This window comes from Hemiscyllium ocellatum, chromosome 9, assembly GCF_020745735.1.
Source record: "Hemiscyllium ocellatum isolate sHemOce1 chromosome 9, sHemOce1.pat.X.cur, whole genome shotgun sequence".
Classification (NCBI taxonomy): domain Eukaryota; kingdom Metazoa; phylum Chordata; class Chondrichthyes; order Orectolobiformes; family Hemiscylliidae; genus Hemiscyllium; species Hemiscyllium ocellatum.
The window spans coordinates 96,684,972-96,706,052 of NC_083409.1; the positions used below are offsets into that span (position 1 = coordinate 96,684,972).

Genomic DNA, 21,081 nt, shown 5'->3' on the forward strand with positions numbered 1-21,081 from the left:
TAAACCCTTCCCAGATACTCTCTCCAACATTGTCCTGTAAGGGCAAATATGGAACTTGTCAAAAAGTTGCAGTAAAAAGGTAAGTGCGTGTGGGGTGCGGGGTGCGTGGGTTCTATTTGGAAACTTACCCTATAAAGGCAGCAGTAGTCTTACTGTTGGTGTACAGTCTGGCTGCCATTGGAAGGGGTCAGCCAGGGCATGGACGATGGGTGGGGGTGGAAGGGGCAGGCAGGCGGGATTTTGGGGGCAGGGGTCAGGCAGCAGCAGACATGGTTGGGGACAGGGGCACGCATGCAGTGTGCTTTAGCCTAGTCTGAACAGGGAGCAGACTTCACAGAAAACTCCGATCCCCAAAGAAAATCAATTAACCGAATAACCAATTATCCAAACGAAATGGTGTTTACTCATCTCATTCAGTTGATCAAGGTTCCTCTGTACAGATATTCCATGAACAATGTCAGTGTTGATTTCTTCTTAGATTCCAACAATTTGAGATTAGAAAGTTCTCCATCCATTCTGTAAACAATTACTCAGCATATGGACAGTTGTTCTGCACAGGGAGGATGGCGGTGAACAAAATGGGAGTCATGACATGTCATCTTGGTTGACTCATCTTGACCTCAAAAGGATCGTGTCATAATACCAGCGATGACGACTGTCACCAACTGTCTGTCATGGAGGAGAGACAGGATTTGATGGATTTCTCTGGACAGCCACTTCTGTAAGATCAGGGTGATGGTAGCATCCCTGAGATCAGCAGGGATTTCTCCTCTTTCCCAGGTTTTCAGGAATTGTTGATGGAGATGATGTGTAGTGCCTTCTCCAAGTTTGAAAATCGCTGTTAGAATTATATCCACTTCTGCAGCTTTTCAATTCATGGTTTAATGTGGGCTTCAAATTCTTCCAAACTAAGTGGCAGTCTAAGGTCACCTTTGATGGGTGATATGGGAGGTGAGGTGGTGTTCCTTCAATGACTTCCTCATCAATAATTGCATTGCACTTAGGAATTCTGTGAAGTGTTCGCTAAACAGAAGGCTAGTTTTTTCAGTCTCTCAGAAGGGAGAGACTGCACCGATGTGAGACCAATGAAGTAGGGGCATACATTGCTTTGGTGGCCCTAACACAGCCCCAATTGCCCTGCTTGTCGAGAAGGAGTTGCAGTTCCTCAACTTTCCGAATCCATCATTGATTCTTGATTCCCCAGTTCTTCCTGGTAACTCCACCTTTGCTATTTGATGAGTTTTTTATATATTAGATTACATATTAGATTACTTACAGTGTGGAAACAGGCCCTTCGGCCCAACAAGTCCACATGCAAACTCCACACAGTCAGTCACCTGAGGCGGGAATTGAACCCAGGTCTCTGGCGCTGTGAGACAGCAGTGCTAACCACTGTGCCACCGTACCGCCCACGGTCTCCTCTTTGCCTTGCTGGTGATGTCATTTTACCAGGCAAAGAACGTTCCACTTATTAAGGATGTCTTAGATGGTGCAGTCTTCTCACTGACCAAGTCCTTGGTGCTTCTGGGTCTTGTAACCAATGATTTCTTTGTTGCATGAAATGATGCCTGTATTCAGTTCTCGGTTGATTTCCTTTACTTCATTAAAATTAACTTTTTAAAGAGATATTGATGAAGAATGTGTTGGAAATTCATCTACAGCTTGTTTTGCTATTAAAGCTGCTCAACATTTAACTTCTTTTCTTAACTGTTTCACCATCAGCTGCTTCTGGTGGGATGTGATAGTCACAGAGGAGCTACTGGTAATTGCTTTTGGTCTCGGAGTTAAACAATGACATCAATCAAAGCCAGTGCTTTGATTGTGGATGTTTTCAAGAGATCATCAACTTGCCTTTTTGGCAGAACACCAGCTGGTGTTCCACACACTGGAAAGCATGACAGCTCTACTGGAATTGCAATTCCTAACTCTTCTCTTTCTGACAGTCCCTTTCCAGAGTTGCCAACTCTGGCACTGGAGTTCCCAAGGACAATAATATTGATATTCTTTAGGGATGCTGATAAGAATCGTGTCGAGGGTTGAGCCAAAGTCTTCTTTGGACTCAATGATATCAAGGTTACCATCAGCACTCTCAATTGCCACAGAAAGGTATGAATAAGTATTAAGTGTTTATATAACAATGTACTTCACATGATTAAAATTGGTAACTCAAATGTAGAAATGCAACATGGACCAAAAGTATTACACCCCCCGCAACCGCACTTTTGTTCAGCATTTAACCAGTTTATGACTGTACTACTGTTCCTGATTGCAAGAACTTCTGACCCAACAGCATGAAGATGATATTGGCTGCAGGGATTTAAGACTGGCTCAATTCCCAGCATTCCCATCAAGATCATCTCAAGGATTTTAAACTACAATAACTTTAGTTGTTTTGCAATAAGACAACTGTAACCAGCTGGCAATAGGTGCCAAATATGATAAGGGTTTTGAACTTCCTAAATAAGACTTTTTATAGTTCAATGTCATCATTTAAACAGCTTCATTAGCCCAATACATCTTCCATTTCTGACTACATTCTATGGCTGATAACTGGCAAGTTTAAATAAATGCAAATTGATGAGATAATTACTGATTAACACAAAAAGTGTAATGTTGATACCAAAATATATGGATTTTCAGGTAAGCTGAATTTAGACTGTGTTTCCTGTGCTTACCTGAAAATCCATATATTTTGCTTCCTGTAGGAAGCACATAACTTGTGCAAAGATTAAAGCTCCCCCTTCATATTCACTATTCAAACCAAATAGTTCAGAAATTTTATAATTTTTTTTTAAACTACAAAATAGTATTGGCTACATAAGACAGAATTGGGGCACTGAAATTAGCTTGTTACTCTCAATAATAGACATGAAGGCACTGACAATAATTCTATCATGACTGATTGTTATCTGGTGTGCTTACTAAAATATACGTGTGGACATGACATGGCAACCTTTATTGAATTCTTTTCCCTCCTTCTCTTCAACATCCACATAATCCAAATTTCCTGCACTTAATACCTATACCACCTTGACCAGTGTTGCTTTGTTAGACCATGAGAAACTCAAGCACAACATTGCATCAAATACCAAATATGGAGGAACAGAGTTTATTATGCACAGAACTGTCAGAGAAATTAGAATACAAAACAACATAGAATACAATACAAGTTTACAGAATGAGCCTTCCATACAATAGAGATGGGAGTGGCCTAAGACAGTATCCAATTGGCCACAGAGTTATAGAGTCATAGAGACATACAGCAACAAAACAGATTCTTCGGTCCAACCCATCCACACCAACCAGATATCCCGACCCCATCTAGTCCCACCTGCCAGCACCTGGCCCATATTCCTCCAAACCCTTCCTATTCATATACCCATCCAAATATCTCTTAAATGTTGCAATTATACCAGCCTCCACCACTTCCTCTGGCAGCTCATTCCATACCCATACCACCCTGTGTGTGAAAAAGTTGCCTCGTAGGTCTCTTTTATATCTTACCCCTCTCACCCTAAACCTATGCCCTCTCGTTCTGGAGACCCCCCAACCCCAGGGAAAAGACTTTGCCTATTTACCCTATCCATGCCCCTTAATTTTTTAAGCATCTAACAAGGTCACCCCTCAGCCTCCGATGCTCCTGGAAAACAGCCCCAGCCTGTTAAAATGGGGGAGATACTAAATGAGTATTTTGCATCAGTATTTACTGTGGAAAAGGATATGGAAGATATAGACTGTAGGGAAATACATGGTGACATCTTGCAAAATGTCCATATTACAAAGTCAGGGATCAATAGACCAGTGAGCCTGACGTCAGTGGTGGGCAAGTTGTTAGAGGGAATCATGAAGGACACGATGTACATGTATTTGGAAAGGCAAGGACTGATTAGGGATAGTCAACATGGTTTTACGCATGGGAAATCATGTCTCACAAACTTGATTGAACTTTTTGAGGAAGTAACAAAGAGGACTGATGAGGATAGAGCGGTAGATGTGATCTATTTTGACTTCAGCAAGGTGTTCGACAAGGTTCCCCATGGGAGACTGATTAGCAAGGTTAGATCTCACGGAATACAGGGAGAACTAGCCAATCGGATACAGAACTGGTTCAAAGGTAGAAAGCAGAGGGTGGTGGTGGAGGGTTGTTTTTCAGACTGGAGGCCTGTGACTAGTGGAATGTCACAAGGATCGGTGCTGGATCCTCTACTTTTTGTCATTTAAATAAATGATTTGGATGCAAGCATAAGAGGTACAGTTAGTAAGGTTGCAGGTGACACCAACATTGGAGGTGTAGGGAGCAGCGAAGAGGGTTCCTCAGATTACAACAGGATCTGGACCAGATGGGCCAATGGACTGAGAGGTGACAGGTGGAGTTTAATTCAGATAAATGTGAGGTGCTGCATTTTGGGAAAGCAAGTCTTAGCAGCACGTATACACTTAATGGTAAGGTCCTAGGGAGCATCTGTTTGTCATCTTTATAAATGATCTAGAGGAGGGGCTTGAAAGCTGGGTGAGCAAGTTTGCGGATGACACGAAAGTCGGTGGAGCTGTGGACAGCGAAGAAGGATGTGGCAGGTTACAGCAGGATATAGATAAGTTGCAGAGCTGGGCAGAAAGGTGGCAAATGGAATTCAATGTAGCTAAGTGTGAAGTCATTCACTTTGGTAGGAGTAACAAGAAGATGGATTACTGGGCTAATGGTAGGCTACTTGCTAGTGTGGATGAGCAGAGGGATCTTGGTGTCCATGTACACAGATCTCTGAAAGTTGCCACCCAGGTAAATAGTGCTGTGAAGAAGGCATACGGTGTACTGGGCTTTATTGGTAGAGGAATTGAGTTCCGGAGTCCTGAGGTCATGTTGCAGTTGTATAAGACTCTGGTGCGGCCTCATCTGGAGTATTGTGTGCAGTTTTGGTTGCCATACTATAGGAAGGACGTGGAGGCATTGGAACGAGTGCAGAGGAGGTTTACCAGGATGTTGCCTGGCATGGTAGGAAGATCGTATGAGGAAAGGCTGAGGCACTTGGGGCTGTTCTCATTGGAGAAAAGAAGGTTTAGGGGAGATTTGATAGAGGTGTACAAGATGATTAGGGGTTTAGATAGGGTAGACACTGAGAACCTTTTTCTGTTAATGGAGTCAGCTGTTACTAGGGGACACAGCTTTAAATTAAGGGGTGGTAGGTATAGGACAGATGTTAGGGGTAGATTCTTTACTCAGCGGGTTGAGAGTTCATGGAATGCCCTGCCAGTAGCAGTGGTGGACTCTCCCTCTTTATGGTCATTTAAGCGGGCATTGGATAAGCATATGGAGGTTATTGGGCTAGTGTAGGTTAGGTAGGATTTGGTCGGCGCAACGTCGAGGGCCGAAGGGCCTGTACTGCGCTGTATTTTTCTATGTTCTAAAAAGAGACCATGGAGTGCAAGTTCATAACTCCTTGCAAGTGGAGTCGCAGGTAAATAGGATAGTGAAGGTGTTTGGTGTGCTTTCCTTTATTGGTCAGAGTATTGAGTACAGGAGTTGGGAGGTCATGTTGCAGCTGTACAAGACGCTGGTAAAGCCACTGTTAGAATATTGCATGCAATTCTGGTTCAATTCAGAGAATGCATGTAATACAAGTAACAATGCAACATCATCTGCTGAATTATATACAAGCAAAGGAAATTAAGAGAGGAGAGCAACAACTGTCAGGCATAAACCCATGATTCCAGCACATCTTGCATCATGCTCAAAGGTACTTGGAATTGCAGTTGCTTAGTTCCTGTTCAGCAGGAGCAACAATAGGTTTGTGGTTTTCCCTGAACTAAGGTTTTTTATTATGCATTTGACATTGCTCACAAATAGGAGTCCATCCCAAACATAAGGAAAGGTAAGATTGATCATTTAATTTTGTTCCACTCAACTCAAGACAAAAATTCTTTGGGTCACCAGCCTGAAATACATTTACAGCAATTGTGAATCTCTCTTCAATTGAGAACTAAACTGATTCCCATCATTTTAATTCATATTTTTGGCATTGCAATTGATGCTTTTCAGTCATTCCTCCTTGTGGTCATCTCTTACTTTTGTGAGACTCAGTTTCCTGAACTCACGAGTAGGCCAAGAGAAAGAATTGTTACATCACTATGTACATAATAAGTCAGTGGTAAATATCTGGGGAGCAAGTAGTTAGTGTCAAAAAAATAATAGTAGCAGTACAATATGAATAATCTACAACTTTATTTATTGCACATTTTATGATCTATAGTACAATGCAAATGCTTCCAGGCCATTTTATATAATAATTTGATTTCAAGTGGTTCACTTTTCGCTTTGTTTACCATCCATTACTTAGTTAATTAAATGCAATTGAGCTTCATTTGAGAGTTGAGATTTATTTAATTTGCATGCATTTTAATAAGATTGTACAGTGAGGTGAACAGTTCAGTACACTGAACAGGTGCAGAAAAATAAACTGCTGGTGCCCACTGACATGTGTCCATACTTGCAATAAACAGAACAACCCAAAAAGTCAGTATGGGTATGTGTTAGAAAAAATTTTGGAAACTCACATGGGCTTACTGTGCAGGTAGAAGTCATTGAGAACTGACATTGTAGTTTGTTTCAGGAAGAAATACCAGATGAAGGCAAAAGCTTACCACAACTGCTCAGAAATTCACCATAAGGAAACCACTGGGTAGCTGTCCCAGCCTGAGCTGGAACAGGCAAAGTGCTGACTTTTCACCAGTGTAACGATATTGTGATAAAAAGCAGTAAGCATGAAGTGGAATCTGACATCTTCCACAAATCTTTCTACCCTTTCATTTTGTTTAAAGCAATGCAATTTCTTTTTTTTTCTTGTTTAACAGAAGTTTTATTGTGTTAAAAGTAGACCGGCTGCCTATTAAGAACATGTTTTGTAACTGACCTCCAGAGTTAAAACAAATCAAGTTAGGATCAAACAAGCCAGGATTTACCCTGGGTTAATGTCACCTGCATTCATAATTCAGATATGAAGCATTAGCCAAAAAGGAAAAGGAAGCATATGTAAGGTTTGGGAACCTGAAATCAGACAAGGCCCTTGAGGAAAAAAACGTAGCAAAGGAGGGCTTAAAAAGGGGTAATAAAACGTCCTGCGCAAGTAGAATCAAGGAGAATCCCAAGACATTTACACTGGACACCTGAAAAATTAAGATCCTCTTCCAATCAACTTGCATAACATAGAACAGTACAGGCCCTTCGGCCCTCGATGTTGTGCCGACTTATTATCCTACTTTAAGATCAAACTAACCTACATACCTGTTATTTTGCTTTTATCAATGTGCCTATCCAAGAGTCGCTTACATGTCGCTTACTTGTCAGAATGTATCTGATTCTACCACCACTGCTAGCAATGCATGCCATGCCCTAAAGCTCTGAGCAAAGAACATCTCTGACATCTACCCTAAACCTTCCTCCAATCACTTTAAAATGATGGCCCCTTGTGATAGCCAATTCTGCCGTGAGAAAACATTTCTGACTAATCACTCTATGCCTCTCAACATCTTGCACACCTCTGTCAAGTCACCTCTCATCTTACTTCGCTCCAACGAGAAATTGCATAGCTCCCCCAATCTTTTTTCATAAGACCTGCCCTCCAATACAGACAGCATCCTGGAAAATCTCCTCTGCACCTTCTCTAAAGCTTCTACAGTCATCCTATAATGATGCAACCAAACTTAACACAATATTCCAAGGGTGGTCTAACCAGGACTCTACAGAGCTGCAGCGTAACCTCGTGGCTATTAAACGTGATCCCCCTGCTAATGAAAGCCAACACACCATATGCCTTCTTGACAACCCTATCAAACTTGGGTGGCAACTTTGAGGGATCTGTGGACATGGACCCCAAGAACCCACGGTTCCTCCACACTGGCAAGAATCCTGCCTTTAACCCTGTATTCTACATGGTAATTGGACATTCCAAAGTGAATCACTTCACACTTTTCCAAGTTGAACTCCATCTGCCACTTCTCAACACAGTTCTGCATCCTGTCAATGTCCCGTTACAACATACAACGACAGTCCACACTATCTCCCACTCCACCAACCTTCGTGTCATCAGCAACTTACTAACCTACCCTTCCACTTCTTCATCCAACTAATTTATAAAAATCACAAAGAGCAGAGGTCCCAGAATAGATCCCTGCAGAACACCACTGGCCACTGAACTCCAGGCTCAATACTTTCCATCTATTACCATCCTCTGTCTTCTATAGGCCAGCCAATTCTGTATCAAGACAGCCAAAATTTCCCTGTATCCCATGCCTCCTTACTTTCTGAATAAGCCGACCATGGGGAACCTTAACAAAAGCCTTGCTAAAATCAATGTACACCACATCTACCTTCAATGGGGTTTAGTCAGATTCTCAAAGAATTCAATAAGGCGAAAGTGAGGATTGCAGATGCTGGCAATTAGAGTCAAGACTGTGGTGCTGGAAAAGCACAGCAGGTCAGGCAACATCCGAGGAGCAGGAAAATCATCTCTCAGAACCCTCTTCAATAATCTGCCCACTACAGACTAAGACTGACTGGTCTATAATTCCTAGAACTATCTCTATTCCCTTTCTCAAACAAGGGAATAACACCACATTCTCAACTCTGCCCCTCACAAAGCTATGCTGATGATCTCTAATCAAGCTATGGTTTTCCAAATAATCATAAATCCTGTCTCTCAGAAACCTCTTCAATAATCCGTCCATCACAGACTAAGACTGACTGGTCTATGATTCCGAGGACTATCTCTAATCCCTTTCTCAAACAAGGGACTAACACTTGCCACCATCCAATCATCTGGAACAATTCCAAAAGACAGTGATGATGCAAAGATCATCGCCAAAGGCTCAGCAATCTCTTTCCTCACTTCATGGAGAACCTTGGGTATATCCCATCTGGCCCATGGGACTTATCTATCCTTATGTTTTTCAATGTTTTCAGCATATCCTCCTTCTGAACAACAACACACCACCTTATCCTATCAATTAAGATCAAGATGATTCCGGATAATGCAGACATTTTCTGTATGTTGAGATGCACCTCTCAACAAGGGCAAATAAAAAAAAACAAAATTCACTCTCACTTCTAATGAGCCAGCTGATTGGGGTATAAGAGAACTTGAGCAAGATGATAGTTTACCAGGGAACAGCAATTCCCACACTCCTATACATATCAGAGATTTGGACAACAGTAGGTAGCGCCAAAACACTACAGACGGACTATCAGCAATGTCTTCATATATAACACCCTCTAACATCCAGCTGCAGGAAAGGTGGCCCCAACTGCAGCATCCTCTGCTAAGCCAACATACCGCATGTCAAGGTACTAATCACTTGAAACCAGCTTCACTGGGAGGACATATTCAATACCAGACATATGAAGTGGCTGTCTATTCAGAATTCAGGTACAACAAGAGACTTTCAGCAGGACAACAGGAATGCTTTAGAGGTATCCTCAAACCATTGCTGCAGAGGTCAAAAATACCTGCCAACTTATCGGAATTCCATGCTGCTGACTGGCAAATAAATTAGGTATATTTGGGAAGGCACCAATAACAGAAACTTCATCATCAGCGTCTAGCTGGGAAACTGAGGTATTGGATATAGAGGAGACAACTTCAAAATTCCTGATCTACTGAATTCTTCAAACGCCACCTGCCCCATGTCTAACCAAATCTACTAATTGCACATTAGATTTATCAACCACCTCAGAATAGATCAAACCGGACTGCAAGAAAGTCATCCTTGACCTCATGGATGATTTCAGTATTAACTCAGTTTACTATAAGGCAATGCCTCCTGGAGATGAGGCAAGGAAATTATAAGAAGAAAATTATGAATGGGTGTGCAACTTGCCCTTGACGGATTAAACTTACTTTGCTCTACTGTAACTTTGGAAGCTATAAAAGATATACAAGAATCACAATTAAAATGCACATCATTTGGAAAAAACAAGGAATTCTCATCCTTAAGTACTTGTGTATACAAAAAACAGAAACATGAGATTCTATACTCTACAGCAAATCACATCTATCACATGAAGAATACTTTTGTTTACAAAACCTTACCAGTCTGTATGTCCTTCCACAAGACCCAGGACTTTGAACTGTCTTCAAAGATGACAAAGCAGCTCTCTTTCTGTTTGTTCACCTTTAATTAAAATTAGAAGGAGCTTCAGGTTTTCTCTTTTGTAGAATTGTGTAGATTAATTCCATCAAACTAGATTTCTATCACAATACTCCCCAGTGTGCTCTTGGAAGACAAAAAAATCTGCATTATTTCAATGCTGTCATCTTCATTTTTAAACCTATTATTCTCAACAAACTAGTCTGGCATGAGGTTCAATAAGCATCATTTGTAGAATGGACATCTCACATCCCATCCAAAGGTTTAGAAATGAAATACTGTTTAACGTTTGCCATTAAGATCAAAAATAAAAATAAAAAAAGGTACAAATTTAAAACATTTCTACTGGTAATTACCCATCCTTGAGTGACAAATAATTGTTTCAAACAACAGCTGTTTTACAAAACTGGGGTACAACCACTGATATAATTCACGTAATCATGTAAATAAAGCAGAATGATCAGCACCTCCCAATCTAATCCCTGGGGAAGTCATTTTCTTCTCTTGCGCAAATAGTGTGTTTCAGCATTTTGAGCTTTGGGATCTAAATAATTGAAATTGCCTTTGCTTATTAGGATCATTAGATGAAAAGGAAAATTTTTTTTGAATGATCAGGAAAAGTCTTTGAATCAAGGTTACAACCATCCATGAAGTTCAAAACACTGCAGCTAACAGCAATGGCGAGCAGGTAAGCAAAGAAGATAGCAGGGGCAGCTAGCATCATATAAAAAATAATCAAGAACAGGAATAGCACCCTGCACCGTAGTACACAATCACAGATCACAATAAGGAGACCAAAGAGAGCGGCAGCTGAATCCAATGGAAAGAGTAGAGAGCATGCAACTATCAAACTGTTGTACATATTTGGGGTGGGGGTATTTCTAGTACTCTAATTCCCTTATGTCTGGTCACTTTTAGTAAATGCTCATCAGGACTTGTCTACTCATTGTTACCAGCAGAACGCCTGTAATGGCTAAAATATTTCTCTGCTAAGTATCGAAACGTTTAATACAAAAGTAAATAATATTCTTGGATTTAGCATTTATCCATTGTCCTGCTCAATATTGGAAAAATTTCTTTTACATGACTAACTCAAGAGTGTTCCACATAAATCAAGAGTGCTTCAAAATGATGTGCTGCCTGCTTTTGTCAAACTTAAGCATAGTTATTCACCTTTATGACAGTTCCAAGGTAAAATAAGCCATCTGACCACCTGGCTAGGACATCTTGGCCTTCCTCAAACTTGCATACAGGTTTTTTTTCCTTCTGATCCATCCCGCAATGACAATTGAACAGAGGACACTGGTGTCTTCTGGTTTCGACAGGAGGGAGATCGCTGGTGGAGAGATGAGTTACCTGATCCCGTAGTGTCTTTGTCCATCAGGAAAATAGCATCATCAACTGAAATTTAAAGTTCAAAATGAGCCATTCCAGAACAACTCATTTCTGTTTCATTTGCCACTGTAAATTACTGATGATGTGCATGAAGTTACCATTTGTCTAGTACAAGTTAACAAATTTGATCACACTTGGCCTTTTGAAATTAACTTCATTATAACTTCTTACAAAACGAAGGAAAGTTTTGCAAAAAAGCAATGCACCCTACCCCAAATAGCTCTCCTTGTTTCAAGTTACCAATACAGTACAAATCACAAATTCCAAGCTTATCACAAATTCCAGCTTATTTCTCAGTCTTTGCTAGGTTAGCTAAATCAAAATACACTATGGAACAAGTACACAAATCAATTTCCCCTGGGTTAGAAAGGGAAGTTGCTCTGATTTGTTACATTCAGTGTATCTGCTAAAAATGCAAGATTAGAAACAACAATACCTCATTAAATGATTTGATGACCTCTCAATGCTTGGTATATAAGTTCACTGATAAGCATTTGGACAAACAACAAGATGAGTTCCAGACACCAACATTCCCAAGTGAATACATTTCTCCTCGATTCTCCTCTTAGCCTTTTACCTCTTATCCAAATCCATGTTCCCTGGTTGGAGAGTCCGCTACTACTGGAGAGAATGCCTTCCTAACCACCCTTCATGCCTATGCTCTTCATCGTCTTAAACGTAATTTTCATCAGGCACCTTCTCATCGACTGTTACTCCAAGGAAAACAATACCTGTCTGTGCAATCTAGCTCAGATACTCAAACCCAGACAGCATCTTGGTAAACCTCGTCTGCATCCTCTGCAGTGCAATCACAGCCTTCTATATTAATGATCCGAATTTCATGCAGTACTCCAGTTGTGATCCTGCTAGCTCCAGCATAATCTCCAAACCTTGGTAATTTATGGTTCAGCTAATAAAGGCAAGAATCCGAGTTGTCTTCTTAAGCGCATTATCTACCAGCTGCACCATCTTCAAGGATCTATGGATGTGCACATCAAGGTCCCTCTGATCTTCAGTACTTTACAGAATCCTACCGCTCATCATATAATCCCTTGGCTTGTTAGGCCTGCCCAACTGCATTATTCACATTTCCAGGTTGATTCCATTTACCATTGCTCTGACCACCTGACAACTCTGATAATGTCCTCTAACAGTCTATGGCCATCTTCCTCATTATTTACCACCCTATCAATTGTCATGATATCCAAAAATGTCTTGATCATACCTCCAACATGTGTGTCCAAATCATTAATACACACCGTGTGAAGTCCTGTGGAACTTCACTGAAAATACACTTCAAACACAAACATCCTTTAACCACTCTCTGCTTCCTGCATCTCAGCCAATTTTGGATCCATTATGATAATTGTCCTTGGATCTCATGGGCTGTATTTTGGTTTTAGCTAGTGAGGGACCTTATCAAAAGCCTGGCTAATGTTCTTGTTGATCACATCAAATGCATCACCTTAATCAACACTCTAAGTTTCCTCCTCAAAAAAAGATTAAATTTGTCAGACACAACATTTCCTTCACAAATTCATACTGTCTTTGCCTGATTAATGTCTCTCCAAGTGCAGCAATATTTTGTACCTCTGATGCTAATAACAACCCCACCCCCACTTCTCCTGCTCCTCGGATGCTGCCTAGCCTGTTGTGTTTTTCCAGCACGTTTTTCAACTCTGGTCTCCAGCATCTGCAGTCCTCACTTTTTTCTGTAATTTACCTAACACCATTTTTTAATAATGGGACATTGTGAAAAGTCCTCCAGTCCTCTAGCACCTCACCTACCATCAAGAAAAATTTCAAAAATTTTGCCAGGGCTCACAATGTCTCCTTCATTGCTTTCTTCAACAGGCTAGGAAATATCTCAACAAGGCTTGCAGATTTATCTATTTAAGATGACAAACCCAGCTAATACTTGCTCTTTCTTTCAATATTAATTTATTTTCACCCTGATGTCTACACCATGCTGTCCTTTTCCACTGTGAAAACTGACGCAAAGTCTTCAGAGAGGACCCTGCCCATGTCTTCTGGTCTGCACACAAAATACTTCCAGGATCCCTTCTGGGTCCAATTCTTTCCCCAGTTAATTCTCGTCCGATTTATACATTTTAAAAACACCTTTTGATTTTTCAATACTCACCAATGCTTTCTCCTACATTGTCTTTGCTTTCCTAATTTCCTATTTAGTCTCAATTGCACTTTTCATACTTTTCTAGGGACTCTCCCACATTGAGCTTTTGGTATCTTCCATAAATTTTGTTTTTTTTTAATCCTGACCTTTATGTTCTCCAGTCCTGGTTTCACCCCTTGTCTTTATGGTTACACATCTGCCCTGCATTCTAATTCTTCCTTAAATGCCAATGCTCTGACAGTTTTATTTGCGAGATCATGAGAAATAGCAACCGAGGAAGGCCATTCAGACCCTTGAGCCTGCTCTCCATTCAGTAGAATCATGATTAATTTAACATTACTCATGTCCACTTTCCTGCCCTTCCCATAACTCGTTTCCTCTACTGATCAAGAATTTATCTCAGCTTAAATATACACAAGGACTTTGTCCAGAGCTCCATGTAGCAAGGACTTCCAAAGATTGACGACCATTTGACAGAAGAAATTCCTCATATCAGTTTTAAATTGGCACTTCTTAATTCTGAGAAAGTGAGGACTGCAGATACTGGAGAGCAAGAGTTGAAAAGGATGGTGCTGGAAAAGCACAGCACGTCAGGCAGCATCCAAAGAGCAGAAGACTCCAACATTTCATCATAAGACCTTCATCAGGAATGTGGAGGGAGATGGGGACTGAGAGATAAATAGAGGGGTTGGGCAGGGAGGTGGGCAAATAGGTGGACGCAGGTAGCAAGTGACTGTGATAGGTTGGTAGGGAAGGTGGAGCAGGTGGGTGGGAAGGAAGATGGACAGGTAAGTCAGGTCAAGAGGGTGGCGCCGAGTTGAGGCTGGATCTGGAATAAGTTGGAGGGGTGGGAGATTTGAAAACTGGTGAAGTCAATGTTGATGCCATGTGGATGAAGGATCCAAGTTGAAAGATGAGGTTTTCTTCCTCCAATTGGCAGACGGCACCTCCATTACCGTCCTGGACACCTCCATCTGTCTCCAGTAACAGACTTAACACAGGGTATTATCCCCCCTGCCCCCATAAAAACACGTTCCCTTACGCCAAATTCCTCCATCTCCAATGTCTACTCCTAGGAGGTAGATTTCCACTCCAGGACATCCCAGATATTGTCTAATTCCAAGGACCGCAATTTCCACTCCCACACGATCAACAATGCCCTCCACTTTCCACATCTCTGCCCTCAAATGTCACCACGCCCGCAAATGCAAGGATAGAATCCCCGGTCCTCACATTCCACCCAATGAATTAATGGGAGCAATAGGGCTCAGGAGAAGGTAGCTAGGAATGCAATAGGTAGATGGAGGGGGGATGGGGTAATGGCAATACTCAGAGTGGAGGGTGAGGTGATTAGATAGGAAGGATGATAGAAAGGTATGTGTGTTCACATGAGGGCGGTACCGAGTTGGAAGGTTGGATCTGGGATAAGATGGGGGGAGGGGAAATGAAGAAACTGGTGAAACTGACATGGAATCCTCCAACTATGTGGAATCAAAGGCAGAAGATGAGGCGTTCTTCCTCCAGTCACCAGGTGGCTAGGGTTTAGCAGTGGAGGCCAAGGACTTCTGTGTCCTTGGCGGAATGAGAGGGGGAGCTGAAGTGGTTGGCAGGATTGTTTGGTGCATATGTCCAAGAGATGTTCTCAGAAATGTTGGCGTCCTGTCTCCCCAATGTAGAACAGACCATGTTGAGAGCAACGAACACAGTAAATGAGGTTTTTTGATGCACAGGAAAATCTCTGCCAGATGTGGAAGGAGCCTTGGGGGCCTTGGATAGAGGTGAGGGGAGGAGTGGATGCAGGCTTTACAACATTAGGTACAGAGTAGAGTCAATGCACACCACCAACCAACCGACCCTCCACTCCTAGCACCTTCCATTGCCACCACAAAAGGTGTAAAACTTGCGACTACACCTTCTCTCTCACCTCCAAGGCCCCAAAGGATCCTTTCACATCTGGCAGAGATTTTCCTGCACATCCAAATACCTCATCAACTGTGTCCATTACTCACTATGTGGTCTCCTCTACATTGGGGAGACAGGACACCAACTTGTGGAACGTTTCAGAGAACATTTCCACGCACCAAACCACCCCATCACGCTGGGGCTTAACCCTTCAACTCCCCCCTCCTACATCACCAAGGACATGCAAACATGGGCCTCCTCCAATGCCAAATCCGAGCTACCTGACAACTGGAAAAAGCATGCCTGATCTTCTGCCTTGGGACCCTCCATCCACACGGGATCAGTCGATTTCAGTTTCCTCCCGCCCACCCTATCCAGGTCCAACTCTCCAACTCAGCAACCCTCTTCAAGTGTTTGATTTGTCCATCATCCTTCCCAACTATCTACTCCACCCTCCACTCCAACCTATCATCACCAACCCCCCCTTCATTTACCTATCACATTCCTACCTTCTCCCCATTCCACCCCCTCCCACTTGTCTCACCCCACCTTGAGCTCGCCCCCACATTCTTGATGAAGAGCTTATGTTCAAAACAGCAACTCTCCTGCTCCTCAGGTGCTGCCTGAGCAGGTGTGCTTTGCCAGCACCACAACTATAGTCTATTTAGTTTAAAGCCCTGCCTATAGCCCTGGTTATGCAATGCGCCAGCATAGGTTTAGGGTGAGAGGGGAAAGATATAAAAGAGACCTACGGGGCAACGTTTTCACGCAGGGGGTGGTGTGTGTATGGAATGAGCTGCCAGAGGATGTGGTGGACGCTGGTACAATCCCAACATTGAAGAGACATTTGGATGAGTATATGAATAGGAAGGGTTTGGAGGGATATGGGTCGGGTGCTAGCAGGTAGAACTAGATTGGGTTGGGATATCTGGTCGGCATGGATGGGTTGGACCGAAGGGTCTGTTTCCATGCTGTACATCTCTATGACTCTATGGAGCCTGTCCCAATGGAACAATCCCCTCCTTCCCCAGTATAATGCCAACGTCCCTTGAATTCAACCAAATTTTCCCACACTGTCAAATAGTTATTTTGTTAGTCTTCTTGACCGTGCACCAATTGGTCCATAGGTCAGGAAATAATGCGAAAATTACTAACTTTTTGGTTCTACGTTTTACTTTTGTCCCAAGCCTCAGCAGAACCTCCTCCTATATATATTGTTGGTACCTATGCAGCAAATGGATCTTTCCTCTCTCATTTCAAATTTCTCGGCAGCCCAGACAAGATATCCTGAACCAGGGCACCTAGCAAGCAATCCAGTCTTTGGGACTCTCAAATCCAGCTACAGAGAACATGTCTATTCCCCTGACAATTGCAACTAGATTTCTTTTCTCCCCTCTTGAATGGCTCCCTGTACCATGATGCTACAGAAATCTGTCCAGGATGGAATACTGTACAGACCAGCCTCAGTACAACCCAGCACTCTACAGAAGATGGAATACTGTACAGACTGGTACAATTCCAACATTCACCCCACCCCCCACCCCTCCCCAAAAAAAAGCACTCATCCAGATAAGAAGCAAGAATCTCAAACCTATCAGACAAGCTCAAGGGGTGAGCTACTTGCAGCATGCCCTTACTCTGTTTCCATGCTGTACATCTCTATGACTCTACTTACTCAGTCACACCCTTCCATCCCTGGCTACTGAGCAAATTCAAGATCATTAATCTAAGGGGTGTGACTGAAACTGGTTCAGGAAACTCTCCTTGCCGCTGATGTGTTGCAGCATTTGACATTTACATCACACAGGTAAACTATATCACATGGTCCTGCACCTCTATTTACTGAGTTCTTAGTTTTTTGTGAAGATTTCTGGAAAATTTTCTCAACCTACTTTTAAGCTGAAACTAACTTATAATATAGTCAAAGTAGCTGTTCCAAGTTCATCTAGGCCAAACTGTGCCTTCTCTTAAAATTAGCCCTTCTCCAATTTTGAACATTTATTCCAAGCTCAAATTATCCTTTTCTGTAACTATTCTAAATTTAAGTTATAGTCACTACCTCTGAATTCTCCTCTACTAATAGACCTTCCATTTGTCTGCAGTCATTTCTGAACATTTAGTCCAGAAATGCCCTGAGTTTGATGGGCTTTTAATAAACTGGTGAAAAGATGATTCCTGAATGCAAATAAGAATTCAAAATGCGCAGCTATCATACTCTTTATTGTAGACTCAAACATTTTCCCAATAGCTGATGTTCCCTGCTTTTGGTCTCCTTCCCTTTTTAAATGACAGTGCTGTGTTGGCAATTTTCCAATCCTCTGGGACTTTAAGAACCTGGAGATTCCTGGAAGATTATTACCAGGATTATTACCATTGTTCATAATACCAAAACATCCACTAACTACCTCCTCTAATATTTAGTTTAAATACTTCCTGCACTTTGGCGCGAAGAATAGAGGCACTGAACTTTAGTTAAATGGAGAAAGACTACAGAAATCTATGGTACAAAGGGATTTGGGAGTCTTCAACCGTGAATTACAAAAAAATCTAGCATCCAAGTTCAGTGGGGAAATATAATATTTCAAAGTGAATGGAGTATTAAAGAATGGATGCTCACTTAATCTACAAAAGACACCTGTCAGTGGAGTGAAACATTGAACACTTTTAGGTCCCTCATAAGAATATAAGAACACATTGAATGAGATCAAAGAAAAGTTACACTAGCCTTGGAGGCAGTCCAGTCATAATGATACTCATTATGAAGGGATTGTCGAGATTGGGCCTGTATTTGGAGTACATAAAAAAATGAGAGCTGGCCTTATTTAAACAAAATTCTGAGCGGACTCAACAGAATGTGTGAGAAAAGGTGGTTTCTAGTCATGGGAGAGTCTAGGCCCAGAAACCATAATCAGAGTAAGAGGTCACTCAATTTGGACACAGATGAGGAGGAATTTCTTTCAGTGGGTAGTGAAACTGTGGAATTCTGCATCACAGGATGGTTTAGGCTAGGTCATTTATTTGACAGATTCCTACTGAGTAACGGAATCAAGAGATTATCAGATCAGCCTCAATGGGCTGATTGGCCTATTTCTGCCCCTACATCTTATGGTCTTAAAAATAAGATTGTAACATGTCTATTCTGATTTACAATTTAGTGAATAATAAAGCACTACCAGAAATTATTCTGCAAATCTCCAAACACACCAAATTCAAATTTGAGCAAAACCGATAATCAATTCTCACAATGAAGTCAATGTTTTTGTACAAATTTACACTAACTACCAAATTATCAAAGTTTAGTTAGAGGAATTTTGCATTAAGACAAATGGACTATGCAAAGTCAAATACGTCTCATTTTCAGAGTTGCTGATAGCCAGGTAGTAACAGATCATAAATGCATTTTGGATAATCCCGATAGCTGTCATTTAACAAAGGACCAAATGGGTTTCCGTACCTTTCTGATGGGTAACATGACTTAAATAACAAAAACTCAATTTAAAAACAATCTACTCAAAATATTGCTACCAGATCAATAAGTATTTTATTAATAAACTTACAATTCCTGATGAAGGGCTTATGCCCGAAACGTCGAATTTCCTATTCCTTGGATGCTGCCTAACCTGCTGTGCTTTAACCAGCAACACATTTTCAGCTGTCTTACAATTTAAGACAACATACGGCACAACGTGGCAGGAACAAAACAAAATCAACTGTTGTGCCTTACAAAGTACTATCCCAAAAGTGCAATTTCCCTATAGAAGTTAAATAACTTTATTTAATCGCTCTTGCCGAATACCCCAAATTGAACCAAATGCTATTAGCTAGTGTATATGCCAATCAACGATATTAATTATTGTTGCATTTCGTAGCAGTTACTCAAAAATTACAAGAATTCAATTCCACGAACTTCGAAATTACAATTAGTGTGGTTTCTTTAAGTGGAGACCTACAGCGATTTTTACGATAAAGAGAAGCTTCGAGATGGTAAACTCCCTATGGCTTCCTCGTCCTCCCTCCCCTCGACTGAATGAACAGAAAACGAAGCCCCTGCAACCTGTTAGACCTCGTTTCAAACAAAGGAAGTCGGTCAACGTAAACAAAGTAAAGGACAACTATGCCTCTAAAATTAGTATATGTTCATTGCATCAAAACGAGTTGGGATGGTTATTAAACAGAGCCTGAGTTTCGGAGTTCCACAAACGTTTCCGCGGGGATGCTTTCTCCCAGAAACAGCAGCCAAAAGGCCCGCGCTCCGGATTCTAGCGCTACTTTTTAAATAAATAAACCACGAAAGAAAGCCGTATTTAAAAATAGCATTCACCTCATTCGGCCATTGTTGCAAAATTTCCCTTTGTTTTAATTTAAACATACGGATTTCTGGACAGCTGGCCCACTCCCCTATTCGAAACCACAGCACTGCCTCTTCACTCAGTCCCACTTACAAATCCATTCACACAGGCGCCATTTTGGTTTCCCGCGGGTCTGAAAGCGCATTGTGGGAAGGGAGGATGAGCGGGGAAGAGACGTGAGACAGCGCGTAACCGAGAACTGTACGTGCACGAGAAATAGAAACAAACAAAGTCTCACAGAAACAGCGCAAGAAACGAGCAGAATTCGTCCATGAAGGAACGTTGTACACGAGGTGACAGAAAGCGAAGACAAGAGAAAACACCATAACAGGGAATGGCGCATGCAAAATCTTGCTTTGGGTTGGTTTTGCAGTCAGAACAGTGGACCATTCAGCCCATCGGGCCAGCCCCATCATTCTAAATCATGGTTGATCATCTCCTCATTACCAATTTCTTGCAATATCTCAAAGTCTATTCATGTCATTAGTCTCCAGAAATATGCTGATCACTGTCAACTGATTGCTGAATGCTCAGAGACTGAGTTTTCATACTCTTCTGGGTACAGAATTCCAAAGATTTACCACCTCATCTCAATCTTACCTTGAGATTATGTTCTTGATTCTAGAGTCATTAGCCAGGGAAATCTTCCTACCGAAATTCACCTCATCAGGTACGATAAGAATGTTATAAGTTTAATTATAAGATTAATCTGGTGAACCCTGTTGCACACCATCGACAGTGTGTACATGGCCTCATAGTGAGGGTCTTACAGCACAGTGGTGGTGTATTAAACTGGTCACAAGTTAACCAAAAATATCATTTCTTAATGAAAGAGATCATAACTGGACACAGTACTCCAAATGAGATCTAATCAAGGCGCTCCACAACTGCAGCAAGACAGTTGGACCCAAACCCCTTTAAATGAATGTCAACATACTATCTGCCTTCTTAGTTGCTTGCTGAACCTGCAGTATAGCTTTTGAAGATCCTTTCAGTGCATGTCCCAAACTGTCAATTTTTTCATTTCTGTTTATTTTCAAAGTTAATTACTCCACACTTATTAACATTATATTTCATTCGCCATTTCTAGCTCATTTACTTAGCCTGTCTAAGTCCTCTTGAAGACTTATTCCATTCTGCTCATAAGATATGATCCCATTTAGT

At 41.6% G+C, this 21,081-nt stretch overlaps 1 protein-coding gene across 2 annotated transcripts in view; it reads right to left on the minus strand.

Moving 5' to 3' along the window:
- Positions 1-20,038, minus strand: part of mtf2 (metal response element binding transcription factor 2) — a 52,079-nt gene extending 32,041 nt beyond the window's left edge. For both annotated transcript variants that reach the window (XM_060830594.1, XM_060830593.1), the window contains exons 1-3: positions 19,890-20,038; positions 11,311-11,538; positions 10,080-10,161 (exon numbers count right to left, since the gene is read on the minus strand). In XM_060830594.1, the coding sequence (XP_060686577.1) occupies positions 10,080-10,161; positions 11,311-11,412 (184 nt within the window). In that variant the 5' untranslated portion in view covers positions 11,413-11,538; positions 19,890-20,038. The remainder of the gene's footprint in view (positions 1-10,079; positions 10,162-11,310; positions 11,539-19,889) is intronic.
- Between the last annotated feature and the right edge of the window lie 1,043 nt (positions 20,039-21,081).